Here is a 13896-nt window from a genome sequence, read left to right on the forward strand (position 1 = left end):
CGCTACATACCCAACGCTGCGTACAAAAACATTCTCTAGTGTCGATATTACATTACCTAGCTTTTTTTAATTTTTTTACTATCTCCATGCGATATGCGAAAGGGTGTAAATGTTGTTCCCTGTGAGTGTGGTAGTGCGGTACTGAGGTACTATGTTCTGGTTATCGATTACATCATGTGAGCCTTCTTAGAGATTGGAAATTCGGTCAACTCTGCAAGCACATACAATATACAGTCATATATTTTTTATTTTTACTACTATGGTACATACGACCAGAGGAAACTGAGAATTAGGCATCCCGTCCGATCTGCCCTATACAAGCAGTTTACCGGCGGATTAGTAGTTAGGTGGGTGACCACTAGCGAATCCCCGCTGTCGTATGTTTTTGGAAATTTTTTGCAACTTTTTGTTTTTTTACCCAACCTACAAGCTACATAGCAGGGTCTTGGCATTTCCGCCTTTAGGTTTGATACAGACTAGTGGATGCATCACTGTGTCTCCAAAGAAAATTAACTAGAGCTGTTTTCTTTCAAAATTGAACACTGTAAATAAAGGTGAGTTACTTGAACAAGTTCTAGTTTACAAAGCAGCACTTGAATACTCCTTTTTTTGCATCTTCATTTGCCTTGCCACGGCAATCCACATCAATAAAGGAAAGGCATCATGCACACGTCAAAAGCAGACCAAGATGTGACATGTCAGTAGGAACAAATGGCATAACGGGAGCCGCTGTATGGTAAATAAATTTGATTCAATTCAAACAAGAATGCGTAAGCCTAATGTATGAAAGGAGTTGAGGAAGAGTGGCTGAGCATACAGAATTATGAATGATACCCCACCTCATGGTACTGTCGCTGCGGAAGACTTTACCCAAGATCTCCTTGCTTCTAGTTCTTGAAACTACTAGTCGACGTTTTGGATACTTTACGAACATGCAATTCCATTCGATAATCTTCATGGCTGCTCCATTAGGCAGATGGGATAGGCCAGCCAACATAATGTCGTCACCAACAATGTACCTCTGCCTAGCCAGTGTGTTCTGATAGATGCGTAAAAAATTGATGAGGCTATATTCTGATATCGATTCAATGGGCTGGCTTGGCAAGATACTTGCAAATAGCTCGGCTCTCGTACATGATGAAAATATCATCGTCCGCGCGAGGTCGACATAGCAAAACCATACATTCTGAGAACCATTTCGATTATGACTCCGAGTTGAGGTAGGTACAGCTCAACAGATATGGTACAGTGTGGACTGACGGTGCGTTGTTATAGTCAAACGTCAACCCCCATGGTCAGGCAACTAGGCTATGAATAACCCAAGACTACGTTAGCCCAACACATGTGGAGGAGCCAAAGCTCGAGCAGCTAGATGTCTAGCCTGGGGTATAATTGTCTGTGCGTGCGGGGAATGACACGGTTATCGGACCCGAGATCCTGTTATAGAGACGGGGCATATCTTGTTAGCGTTTAGACTGGTTGATACGACGTGTTTTGCTAATCTTGTGTATGGCTTGGCGCTTGGTTGAGTCCATGATTCGAGGCGAACACCTGTCAGCGTTTACCAATTCTTCCCGCTATGCTTGGAAGTTGCAAGTAAGTAGGGATTCAGGCTGATGGAAGATATGTTAGCGAGGTTGCCAAGGGACAGATAGCTCCTCGTAAGTAGCCCAGTCGCTGAAGTGTGTCGCATGGTCTGATATGGTCCACTAAGACAGCAGTATTAAATGGATTCACACATATATACTACCATACGATTCACCACATCCAGAAGAGCTTCATCAGCTGCAAGACAAACATGATACTGAGTAGCTTTGACACTGAGGCTTGATACTCGGGCTTGAACAAAACATGACATCAGGAGATGAGTAAGAGTAAGAGTACACCAAGAGGGTGTGCTGTTTCCGGCCGCGCTGGTATGGTGGCCAAGCTGTACGCCTTAGCTAAGACTTCTTGTGATGCAGGGAAAGCCGGGAAAATGACCGTAAATGTGTGCACGGCCGACGTTACCGAGCGCAACGACTCATTAGCACTCGCTGTTTCGCCGCATCTTGGCTAGCCGTCCCGCTTTATTATCGTCTTGGAAGCGGCTACATTCGAGATGGCATGCAGATAGCTGGAAGTCTTTATCCATCCCGTGACCCAGAGTGCGTGGAGACAGAGGTGAGCCTAGAAGGAGGAGGATCGAATACAAAGTGGGTGTTTCCAATTCAGGGAGCTGTGACACGGTGCGACGTCCAAGGTGCTGGATGACCAAGTTTTTTTTTCCAGGTGATCAGCATCGGAGTGTATGGTAAGAGGCGCTGCTGGGGACGGAGGTTCGTGTATGTAACCATAGCAATGGATCGGCATGTCCGACAACGGTCGTCGAAACAGGCGTGCCGTTCTCTCCATGGGACGACCCGCTTTACCCCGCACAGGTCACGTGCAAGTGCCGAACTGTCGATTCTCGCCACAACGCTCTCTCAAAAATGCCAGCCCGCCAAGCTCATCTCATGCAGCCTTCGCGCAGCCACCCGCCTATTATTTCTCATCATTGGAAATGCCAACCATCGGCAAGGCTTCACCTGGTCAGCGGCCAAGCACCCCTCCGCCCAGATTCGCTGCCACAGTGTCGTCGATGGCTTGGAATAGCAGGTGTTGGGTGCATGGTGGAACGATTTTCGCCTCCAAGTATTTCCCCGCGGGGAAAGGTAGTAGCGCAGCTCGTGGTAGTCTCACGGTAGCGGACTTGGCCATGTTGCTTTCGAGACGAGGCCCACGGGCATAAAGCTGCCTCCAGTCCTTCTGCCCACAAAATTTCACAGTCAGGCGTGTTTAGCCATATCACTCCATTCATCTTTCCATCCAACAAGTTCACTGCCATCCAACATATGGGTTGCTTTAATACTCATGCCTCGGGGACCTTAGACCCACCAGAGGTCCGCAATTGGCGGATCCACACCATTGCCCTTATCGCGTCCATGTCGGCGCTAGCCAGTAACTATCTCTGGTCGTTCTTATTAGTGCTTGGAATACTGACACAGATACAGTGGGTTATGATACGGCCGTCATTGGCGGTACCATGGCTCTCAACTCGTTCATTCGAGACTTTGGCCTCGATGGTATTCCAAAAGCAAATCGTGATACCATTCAGGGAAACATCGTCTCTACCTTCCAGGCTGGCTGCTTCTTTGGTGCAATCTTCGCGTTTCCCTTTGCCGAGCGTATTGGGCGCAAAAAGACAATGATAATAGCTTCTTCCATCTTCCTGCTCGGCGGTACTCTCATGACTGCATCCCAGGGTAAACTGAACATGATCTATGGTGGCCGTGCTGTAGCCGGCCTAGGCATTGGCGCATCATCCATGGTAGGCATTGACTATTGTACATTATCTATACCGGGAAAACACTAATTTCCATAGGTGGTACCTGTATATATTTCCGAAACTGCTCCACCGTCGATCCGTGGCCGACTTGTCGGTATCTTTGAGATTGCGTCCCAAGGTGGCGGTATGCTTGGCTTCTGGATCAACTATGCTGCCGATCGAACCATCGATGTCAACTCCAAGACACAGTGGATCGTCCCACTTGCCATTCAGCTTGTTCCTGGCTTATTGCTCCTTCTCGGTGTCGCATGGTGCCCTGAATCGCCTCGTTACCTTGCCAAGAGGGACAACTTCGAAGGCGCTCAGCGCATTCTATGCAAGATTCGCTGTCTTGACGAATCCCATGCTTACATTCAACACGAGATGAGCGAGATCCGTGCTCAGGTTGAGGAGCGCAGTGCCAACCGCAAGAGCAAGAAGGATCAGTTTATGAAGCTCTTCCAAAAGGGTGTCCGAAACCGCATGGCGATTGGACTTGCCCTCATGTTCTTGCAATCTTTCACCGGCGTAAGTACATGTGCAGAACCCGACCAAGATGACATAATTTTGACATACTCAGGTAAACATCATTACCTACTACGCACCACGCATCTTCGAGACTCTCGGTATCTCAGGCACATCGCTTAAGCTCTTTTCTACCGGCTTCTACGGCATTGCAAAGACGCTTGGCATGTTCACCTTCACCTTTTGGGTCGTTGAGAAGGTTGGCCGCCGCAAGGGTTTGATCTGGGGTGCCGCTCTTGGTTGCATTCCAATGTGGTACATTGGTGGCTACGTAATGAAGGCAGATCCAGCTGGTGCTGCACTCAGGGGAGATGTCTCACGAAACGGCTGGGGCTACCTGGCCATGGTATGCGTATACATCAACGCATTTATCATTTGCGCTACATGGCAAGGTATTACCTGGACCTACGCATCCGAGATTTTCCCCTTGGATATTCGTATGCTCTGCGTCTCGCTTACCACTGCCGATACCTGGCTTGGTTCTTTCATCATCGCCCGAAGCACTCCCTACATGATCTCTGACCTAGGTTATGGCGCATATTTCTTCTTCGCCTCTATCCTTGTCGGCATGGGTATCTGGAGTTTCTTCTTCGTGCCCGAGACAAAGGGTATCAGTTTGGAGGAAATGGACGCGCTCTTCTTGCGTCCAATGCACAAGGCGGTATGGGCACAACTTCGTGGCAAGCCCATCCTTACCCAGGAGGAGGTTGTTGCGAGAAGCAAGGGATTAGACACGATGGGAGAAAAGGAGTATGGTATTGAAACAATAGAAACCGTCAAGAGGTAAGACCTGCGATCGGCGGCTCGAGGAGCGGGATCTTTGATATTTCAAAGCCCTCAAAATAACTCCTTGGTCGCCGAACGAGGTCGAAATACCTTTCATGACGGTATGATACCAATGAATAATTTTCCGACTTCAAAATTCACTGCCATTTCGTAGATGTTTTACTTGGTGAAGAACAGGCAGGTCAACGGTCCTTCTACTAAGCACTCTAGTTTCTCAGCCAGAAAAGCCTAGTTCAACGCCGTGCCTGACTGCGCTCTTGGCACGAATCCTCCTACCCCTTGGCATCCCGCCTCCCGCTGGCAAAGCGGCTGATAGTGGCTTGGGGTTCTGCCGGCATCATTAAAACTACCGATGGTATCGGAGATGCTGCCGAAGTCACAAGACCACGCTATCTCGCACAGCTAGCCGCGCCAAGCGATGTCGTGGAGGAAACTACGGAATGTTAGCCGATGTGTCAGCGTTTGCAAGTGATGATTCCCGTTGAAGCAGCGGGTGAGTCTTGGCTCTCGTACGATGAACAGCGGTACCGGATGACGCCAAGAATACAGCGGGCCTTTGTATGCTGTGTCTGTAAGTTTTTAATTCCATTTTAAAACTCATATACATGACTCACAAGCAATAATTATGGAGGTACTTGCAAATTTGATTCAGCCCGCACACTAGATCAAACATCGATGCATCGGCCGGAGTTTCCTTGATTGAACTTGTACAATGCGAGCAGCCAACTCGGACACAACTCCAGCAGAACGCCTAAAATACTTCCCAACCCATTACGGGTAAAGATGCCATCTGAAGTAACCGAAAGTATTTTCCCACTAAAGTAGACAAATTACGCAGCTCACCAATCGATTTTGACAGAAATAGCGCTAGATCAAAAGTACCGAAACCTAGTATTTCCTCACACTTCCCGCCCCTCTTCGATAGCTATCACTTAGCTTTCCAATGGCTTTGCGCCTGCAAGTTGACCAGCACCTGCAATTGTTACAGGGCTGAGCGGCTTATCCCCAGGACCGGTTCTAGTCGATTCAATCTTCCGGATTACGTCCATGCCGTCTAGGACCTCGCCAAAGACGACGTGTTTCCCGTCCAGGTGTGGTGTAGCAGCGGTCAAAATGAAGAATTGCGACCCGTTGCTGTTAGGTCTATAATACTCCAGTTAGCACATGTATCCGTTGCGAAGTACAGAAACCGACTTACCCGGAGTTCGCCATACTCAGCAGCCCAGGGTGGGTGTGCTTGAGTTGGAAGTTCTCATCGTCGAATGATTCGCTGCCGAAGATACTGGCGCTACCAGTGCCGTCACCTCCCATAAAATCGCCGCCTTGAATCATGAAATTGGGGATCTGGCTTGCTGTCAGCAAACGACTCGCGAATTTGTTATATAAACATGACCTACAACGCGGTGAAAAGTGCTGCCCACGTATCCTCCAACCTTGCACTCGCCAGTGCAAAACTGCCTAAAGTTCTCTGTCGTTGCAGGTACCACATCGAGGAATAGCTCCATTTGTACGCGTCCTACCGGCTGTCCTCCAATGGCGATGTCAAAGTATACTATCGGATTGTCTGGAGACCGTCGCGCTTTGGCTGTCGCACCCTCACCAGCTACAGGGATATTTATGTCGTGCTGTCCCGGTGTGTCTAACTGTACCGGACGCGCCATCTCTGTGGGCTTACTAGCATTCTTCTCTTTGCTACCTCCGCAACCCATTTTCGTTCTATTGTTTGTTTCGCGAGGTCAATCCGTGAAAGTTAGTTAATAGCAGAAACCTCAATCCACGGTAACAAGAACCAGCCAAATAAGGAAGAGATGGTGTGCGCAAGGAAGTTGGAGATTAGGGAACAAGAAACTGAGTAGTGACGATGACCTCATGCATCGAGCGCCACTGGTGTTGCTAGTCGCGTCCTAGACCGCGGAGACGACCGTGTCCTTGGGAACATGACCTCATCCATGGTATGTTTTGTTTTTCTGTTGACATCGGAAAATGAGCTGTGCGGGCTGAGACAATGCAATGTTGGACACAGCGTGTGTCACTTTTGTCTGCTTCTAAATCCTATCTTTCTTGCGCTTTTTCCTTGGCAGCTTTGATCTTGATTACTGACCCGAAGTATAGCAGTAAGGCTGCAGCAGAGGATTTCATGCAAACTCTAGTACTATCTGATCATCACTGACTGTGGGTAAATGGGGTTTCACTATTCCACGGAATTGCTCAAAATCCCACAACGCAAGCACGCCTAGATACACACAATAGTTTAATCAGAACAGCGCTAATCCATTACTAGCAATTAATCCAATGACTCAGTCTAACCTGATATCCATATATAAACAGTTTAGAATAGAGACAGGATAAGACGGGTTCCTGCGCAAGCGAATGCGGAAGTTCCGTCTCACCCGGCCAAGGCCGGCTTGATATCTAGCTACTGCCCAGGATCTCTTTGGCAACCCGCTCTCCACTCCGAATCGCGCCTTCCATGTATCCAACCCAATACTCGCTCGTTTCTGTGCCGGCAAAATAGATACCGCCAACACTCTCCCTCAGCGCCGGGCCGTACTTGGTCAAAATATGCGGTGGAACAAGGGCGACTGGTCCGCCTCTCGAAAACTCCTCCAAGTCCCAGCGTTGAAGCACGAATTCCGTAATGTCTCTCGCTTGCTCTCCGTAGTACTTCACACAGGTATCCATGATTTGCTTCTGGGCTTCTTCTGCGCTGAGTTTGTCAAGAGCTCGCATCTCGTCTCCAAAGATGAAGCCAAGGATTGCACCGAAAGAACTGTCTTCGGGAGTGCTATCAAAAGTCACTCGCACGGGGCCAGAGTTGGAAAGGACTTGTCCGCTCAAACCCTCTTTGCGCCAAAAGGGTGTCTTGTAGATTGGTACGCCTTTTCCGATCGCGGGCATTTTGGTATCGGAATTCAAATGCTGACGACTTTCGGGAAGCTCCGGCTGGAACTTGATCTGATGAACGAGTGGGGGTGACATGGCGAGTACCACCCTCTCTGCGTAGACCTTGCCGGCGCGTGACTCAATTTCATAACCAGAGTAGGTCCTAGTGATTTGGGTGACACCCGCGTTGAGAGCAATATACTCGGTGCCCACCTTTTTAGCCAGACGCTCCGGGATAAGACCTGTACCACCCACTACTCGCTTTTCTTGAGCTCCTCCCTTTGTAGCAGTCAATCTTTCCAAGTTTCCGACCGTCGTCTCGTTTCCGGCACCAGCGACATATGCCAGGAGATATAACAGCGAAATCTCATGTGGCTCCGCTGCAAAAATGGATTTGCAGAACGTGGCTAGTGCGAATTTAGCACCCGGCACAAGATTTAGTGTATCCAAATATTGATCAAAGGTTATGCTGTCCCACTCGGATGCTTTTGGGTGCGACCAAGGTGCTCCCGTATTTAGTTCAGCTGCCCAAGCGTCCAGCTGGGTCCTCGTGCTGGCAATCTGCATGAGTGCTGCTTCTTCAAGCGGCGGCGCACCACCAAGTTGGGGGTCCGGGTTGTAAGTTGACCTTATGCCGTTAAGGTACAGTACCGTCTCGCCCTCAATGTAGGTGTCGAATGTTTCCAGTCCAAGGTCGGCAATCATTTGAAGTACTTTGTCCTGAGTTGGACCCACGAATTCGGCACCGACTTCTGTGACACCGCCATTCTTCAACGGTTTATTGTAGACTTTACCGCCGACACGATCTCTCCCTTCTAATACAATCACGGATTTGCCGGCCTCGAGAAGATCGCGTGCTGCTGTTAGGCCTGCCAGGCCTGCACCGACAACAACGACATCGGCTGATTCAGGCACAGCTGCTGCGGGAACAGGAGCTGTGATGAAGGGTATGAGAGGAAGCATGGAGCTGTATCGTGATAGAGAAGAAGGCTTCGAAAGACCCATGATGAACGCAGTCAAGTAAGAGATAGAACGAATGTTTGGTACATCGTGCTGGATGACTTAACCTTGGAAACGACGGACTGCGGCTGAGAGCTAACAGGGGCTGATGCTCATCACCATTGCTGTTTCGGAAAGCTAAGAAGACTGGATCGAACTTTCGGGCTGCGACTAACGAAGCATTGCTAGCGTTGTCAAACGAAGCATTAGCGCTGTTAAAAGAATGACCGCAATTTTACCACACACACACACACCAGTCCATCTGGATACTTTTTGAAAGATACTTTGTATCCGCACTTGAAAATAGTGTCGCAGAATGTATGAGATGGCAGTATCACATTCATGATGCCCAACACGGAAATAATTGGTATAAACATAGACAGTCACTGTTGTGTTTCGTTTCTGGACTTCTAGAGGCGGAAACGCCATGATGTCCGACACGGAAAATGGACATAATTTATGGCAGATTATTTGTCTGATTTAGTGCGAGTGATAATCCCGCAACCAGATATCCTTATAGAGTCAATACACCCTTGTACAAAGTAGCAGGAGTATATTTTCACAACCAAGGGCAATCTCAGCAATTTGAGAAGGATTGGATCATGTCTATTGGTAGATTACAATACACATTCTATGCGCTCCAATACGCCTATCTGAGGACTAGTCAGGCGAATGATCGAGTATATGTGTTGCCACTTGGCCAAGTAGCACCCTTGATGGGAAAAACATACACATCTGCAACAATTATTGCTGCACTATGCATAGTCGGATCGGCTCTGTTCATTATATAGTGATAGATAAGAACCTGGAACAAAAAGACCACTACACCATCACCCTTGATATGTAAAGATTTAGTAGATGGCATAGAACAAACATCCCTTTTGTAATCCCGATAGGGCAGACATAAGTTCGATGAATTCGCCTATTCGGAGATTGTATGTCTTGGTAACGGCCATGTACTGGCGGCTGTTTCTCTGTACGTTTTTTTGGATTCTGAATCCAGAAGTTGAGTTGGAAGCTGCGGAGATTCGCTGTAAACGTGCTCTGGGGTTTGATAACAGTCTTTTTAAAATTCTTTTTTGCAAGTGTTAGAAATTTGCTACTATAGGGATCTGTGCTTTCGAATATGCGTACCTCCGTACAATAAGTATTCTCATCGCATTCCCCAAATTCGTCATATTCATCACCGTCAGGTGTTTGACATTCATCACACCATGCTCGCTTGCTGATCTCTGTTCTACATTCGCATAGCAACCATATATCTTCTGCCTCTCATAGCGGATGTTCCGGAACTCGCTTTTGCAGGCAGAGAGGGCACGTTTGGCTTGCGTCCACTCCGCACACGGTTCAGCTTGTACCAATGCTTCATGGTATTCGATGACCAGCTTGATGTGTTCGACAGGAATAATATCTTCTGCTGTAGGAGAACGTACGCCTAGGGAAGATTTCCCTGCTCAAGGAAGCGTTCGCGGCTTGGGATTGGCACGTGTGAGTGCCAGTCCCATTTCGATGAACCAAGTGCGAACGCTGATTTTAAGTGCTCTAATGCTGAGGTCCTTTAGATGACAACAATTTCTGTGTATGGTATACTGCACCTTCTCGCATACCATGGAGCATACGTAGGTTCTTATCGAAATAACAAATGCTCGGTTTATCAGTTTTTTATACACAAAACATCTGCTTATATATGTTGAGAGGCAAAACAGGAGCATGTTTGGACTAGTATATTCCAAATTAGCTGCAGAATTATACCCGTGTATGTTCTGCCGTATGTGAGAAGGCACAATATGGCCAATGTCCAACGTAGCTGGTTGTGCTTTTCCATGCCACTAGCGCCATATACTAGTCCGATGGATCATCGGAAAAGAATCCGCGCCAAAAGCGTGTTAGTGACTCACAGAACTAGCTTTGTAAGAGCATGACTATATGTACATGTATACATAGCTCAACACTTGTAAGAGAAGAAAAAAACATCTTCTGAATCTATACCATCTCTTTTGGCACCGAGAGGCTTCATCAGTTCTAGACATCTTTCCCATAAACATGGCCCAGCCAACGTCAGACACCAAGATCTTTGTAGCGGCAGATGAAGCGGAAAGGTTTGTGCGAGAGGTACTTATGGGAAATGGAGTTCCTAAAAATAACGCGGAGATTGTTGCACGCTGTCTGATTGCAGCAGATTTGCGCGGGGTTGACACACACGGGATGAATCGTATTCCTTCGTACCTCGAACGCGTCCGGCAAGGGGTCCTGGACGGCACGGCAACGCCCGAAGTCAATCAAGTTACGCCTGCAGTAGCTCAAGTTGATGGAAGAAATGGATGGGGCTTCGTTGCTGCAGACGTGGGCATGGCTGCCGCTATTGATTCTGCGAGAGTGAGGTGAACACCTCCCATTTTGTAAGATCAGCGCTAAGAAAATACATGTAGGTCTATGGTATTGGAATGGCCAGCGTCAAGCATTCTAATCATTTTGGAATGAGTGCATGGGTAGTTCAGAAAGCTTTGGATGCTGACATGATGAGTCTGGTCTTTACCAATTCCAGTCCTGCTTTGCCGGCATGGGGAGGAAAGTCCAAGCTACTAGGCGTGTCGCCGATAGCCTGCGGCGCGCCTGGAAATGAGACTCCATTTATTCTCGACATGGCACCGTCGATTGCGGCAAGAGGCAAGATCTATAAAGCTAAAAGGAGGGGGGAGCCGATTCCTTCGGATTGGGCCTTGGACAAGGACGGAAATGCGACGACGGATCCTGCCGCAGCTCTTGACGGGGGTGTTATGCTTCCAATGGGTGGTCCAAAAGGATCGGGTCTGGCCATTATGATGGACGTCTTTTCTGGGGTCTTGTCGGGATCCGCCTTTGCGGGAAATGTCACTGGTCCATACGATCCCTCTAAGCCATCTGACGTTGGCCATTTCTTGGTTGCGATTAAACCGGACCTCTTCATGAGCTTGCAAGAATTCAGAGATCGCATGCAATACCTATATGACAAGGTGGTTGGCGCAGACAAGGCGGCTGGAGTAGAGCGTATATACTTTCCTGGAGAACTAGAGCAGTTGCAGCAGAAAGAGCGCGAAACAACAGGTATTCCGTTAGTACAGGCTGAGATTGATGCACTGAATGGCGAAGCGTCAAGAGTTGGAGTCAGACCTCTGCAGGTCAAATCACCGTAATTTATTGTTCCCGTGAGTAGTCTGAGCTAATGGCATGTCTGTAGCCATTGAAGCCAAGTATCATGAGTTTGCCAACTTGGCCAATGCATCTCCCTCAACCCGTAATCCCACCCATTCGTTTTTCCTCTTCGCACCAATCACCTCACTCTGATAGAAATTGAGGCTGGGCTCATTCCAATCTAAACAACTCCATTCCAGCCTCTTGCCTCCAGCCTCGAGAACTAGTGCCGCGAGCTCTTTCAAAAGCCTCTTGCCATAGCCCTTTTTCCGATATGCTTCTTTCACGAACAAATCTTCAAGGTAAATTCCTGGAACACCAGTCCAGGTACTGAAATTGAAGAAGTAGACTGCCATTCCGGCTACGGTTCCATCTGGTTCAGTGATGAGGAGAGTACGAGCAAAGCCTTGGGAAAATGTAGAGGTGGAGGGGTCGTAGTGGGCGAGGGTGCGGCAAGGATTTCTTCGGTGGCTTCGACTTTTTCACTTGCATTTTCGTAATCTGCAAGTTCGCGGATGAGAGCCAGAATAGTGGGAATGTCTAGATGATGGTCATCAGTGTGGATTCGTTATATAGCCAGCAGGCCAAGTGTACCTTCACGATGTGCGTAGCGAAGTGATGCTTTGTCGGATGACATTGTGTATCCGGAGGATCTTGGAAGATGCTGCAAGTGTGTGGAGGAAAGGAACCCAGGTCATGGCTGGGCTTGTTGCCGCGAGCCTGTTACATAGGTACATACACGCCCTATTGCATACATGCGTGTTGCGTTGCGGGGCTCGCCTACGTCAATAGTGGGTAGTTGAGATGCCCCACACTCAGGGCAGCTTTTGTGGGCGCGTGGGCGCACGAGCCGCAGATGCAGCCGCAGCCGCAGCAGCGCGCTTTCTCTTCCACTCGTCTAACTCCTTGCGCAGGGGGTTGTTCTCTGGAAGGAACTCTGCGAAAAAGGGAAAACGCATATATTGACCATCGGCATTGCGTGGCTGCACATGGGTGGATTTGTCCAAGGCGTGTTGCTTTGGTGTGTGTGGAATGTGTCCTTTTGCATCCACACCAGCAAAGAGGTGTTGGTCCGTTGGCGCAGTGTAGAGCTTGGGCTTGATGGTCTTGTTGGGCTCGCCCCAGATGGCCCTCCAGCGCTTTGTTTCTTCGTGGTACTCGAGCTTGCAGCAGAGAGTGAGGATCTTGGTGTACAGGCGTCTCATGAACTTGGGGGTGATGGCGTGGGGTCGGTGCATGCCAGCAGGCCTATCTGCTCTACTGGGTTTGCTCAACGTCATGGCTTCATGTAGGGTGCTGGCAAAGAGGGCTTCTGGTGTAGCGACGCTATCAGGGCCAGCACCGGTGGGAAGTGAGTTTTTAGCCCTTGGTTTGACTAAGTCAATGGGCTTGTGACCGAGCATCATGGCATGCATCCTATCCCACTCGTGAGCAGGCAGGGGCGGTAGGATTCTCGTCATGGTTTCAGCATACCATCGTCGGACATTGTTACGCGCCCTCCTGATGGGCATGGGGCGGCCCCAGACATTGTGTATGGGTGTCTTGAGGAGCTGGCCCTTGAGCTCGCGGTGGATGGCGAGGCCCTTCTTGTGCTGCGACTTGATGAGGGCGCGGAGACGCGAGAAGCGATCTGAGATAGCGATTGAGCAGTGCGTCTTGGAGATGGGCACGGGGGCGGCGAACAGGCCCAGGCACCGCGAGGAACTGTAATAGAGCTGGTGGAGCGGGGCGGGGGGCACATCGGCAGCAGCGGTAGGGAGCGGGAGCTTGCCGCCGTCCATGATGGCATCGGGCCTGAGGAGGGGGGCCAACAGTGTGTGCTTGCGCCTGCCCACGCGGCCGTATGCAAGGAAAAGGACCTTTTGCAGACAGGCCATATCGCCCTGGTTGGCGCGGCGGAGAAGAGTCAGCCCTTTGCGCGCCTTGCGTAGCAACCGCGGGATGCGGGCGTGTGGGTGTGAAGGTGTGGCTGCATCTGTGGCTGGGATTGGAGCTGTGGCTGAAGCTGTGGCTCGGCTTGTGGCTGGAGATTTGTGGCTGGGCCGGTAGGCCTTGAAGCGGGTGACGATGTAGCGACCAAAATAGGTGCGGGCAGTGGCATCGGGCAGGTATGAGGCCTCGCGCAGCAGAGCACGCAGCATATGCAGCGGCTGGCGGGGTGCAGCCATGGAAGACGACGGCGACAA

The 13896-nt window shown here is 49.5% G+C and overlaps 7 protein-coding genes across 7 annotated transcripts; 2 read left to right on the plus strand and 5 right to left on the minus strand.

The window, feature by feature from the left end:
• Nucleotides 1-2518: 2518 nt before the first annotated feature.
• COCSADRAFT_120766 (uncharacterized protein) lies at nucleotides 2519-4689 on the plus strand. The gene is made up of 4 exons (XM_007703503.1): nucleotides 2519-2979; nucleotides 3033-3349; nucleotides 3404-3874; nucleotides 3927-4689. The coding sequence occupies exons 1-4, from the start codon at nucleotides 2874-2876 to the stop codon at nucleotides 4656-4658; spliced, it is 1626 nt and encodes a 541-aa protein (XP_007701693.1). The 5' UTR covers nucleotides 2519-2873; the 3' UTR covers nucleotides 4659-4689.
• Nucleotides 4690-5284: 595 nt separating this feature from the next.
• On the minus strand, nucleotides 5285-6470 carry COCSADRAFT_191566 (uncharacterized protein). Its single transcript, XM_007703504.1, has 3 exons — nucleotides 6055-6470; nucleotides 5856-6001; nucleotides 5285-5800 (listed from the first exon to the last, which is right to left on the minus strand). The coding sequence occupies exons 1-3, from the start codon at nucleotides 6364-6366 to the stop codon at nucleotides 5590-5592; spliced, it is 669 nt and encodes a 222-aa protein (XP_007701694.1). The 5' UTR covers nucleotides 6367-6470; the 3' UTR covers nucleotides 5285-5589.
• A 599-nt stretch (nucleotides 6471-7069) lies between these two features.
• On the minus strand, nucleotides 7070-8503 carry COCSADRAFT_94107 (uncharacterized protein; the record flags this gene model as incomplete). The annotated part of the gene is made up of 1 exon (XM_007703505.1): nucleotides 7070-8503. The coding sequence occupies one exon, from the start codon at nucleotides 8501-8503 to the stop codon at nucleotides 7070-7072; it is 1434 nt and encodes a 477-aa protein (XP_007701695.1).
• A 905-nt stretch (nucleotides 8504-9408) lies between these two features.
• Nucleotides 9409-9966, minus strand: COCSADRAFT_342500 (uncharacterized protein; the record flags this gene model as incomplete). Its single annotated transcript, XM_007703506.1, has 1 exon — nucleotides 9409-9966. A coding segment is annotated over one exon (339 nt), but the record flags the coding sequence as incomplete, so codon positions are not given.
• Nucleotides 9967-10582: 616 nt separating this feature from the next.
• On the plus strand, nucleotides 10583-11712 carry COCSADRAFT_172762 (uncharacterized protein; the record flags this gene model as incomplete). Its single annotated transcript, XM_007703507.1, has 2 exons — nucleotides 10583-10915; nucleotides 10969-11712. 2 exons carry the CDS (start codon nucleotides 10583-10585, stop codon nucleotides 11710-11712), a joined length of 1077 nt encoding a protein of 358 aa, XP_007701697.1.
• Nucleotides 11713-11772: 60 nt separating this feature from the next.
• Nucleotides 11773-12347, minus strand: COCSADRAFT_172763 (uncharacterized protein; the record flags this gene model as incomplete). The annotated part of the gene is made up of 3 exons (XM_007703508.1): nucleotides 11773-12116; nucleotides 12197-12250; nucleotides 12305-12347. The coding sequence occupies 3 exons, from the start codon at nucleotides 12345-12347 to the stop codon at nucleotides 11773-11775; spliced, it is 441 nt and encodes a 146-aa protein (XP_007701698.1).
• A 178-nt stretch (nucleotides 12348-12525) lies between these two features.
• COCSADRAFT_93911 (uncharacterized protein) lies at nucleotides 12526-13878 on the minus strand (the record flags this gene model as incomplete). The annotated part of the gene is made up of 1 exon (XM_007703509.1): nucleotides 12526-13878. One exon carries the CDS (start codon nucleotides 13876-13878, stop codon nucleotides 12526-12528), a length of 1353 nt encoding a protein of 450 aa, XP_007701699.1.
• Between the last annotated feature and the right edge of the window lie 18 nt (nucleotides 13879-13896).

The sequence above is a fragment of the Bipolaris sorokiniana genome (genome assembly GCF_000338995.1).
Source record: "Bipolaris sorokiniana ND90Pr unplaced genomic scaffold COCSAscaffold_10, whole genome shotgun sequence".
Lineage (NCBI taxonomy): Eukaryota > Fungi > Ascomycota > Dothideomycetes > Pleosporales > Pleosporaceae > Bipolaris > Bipolaris sorokiniana.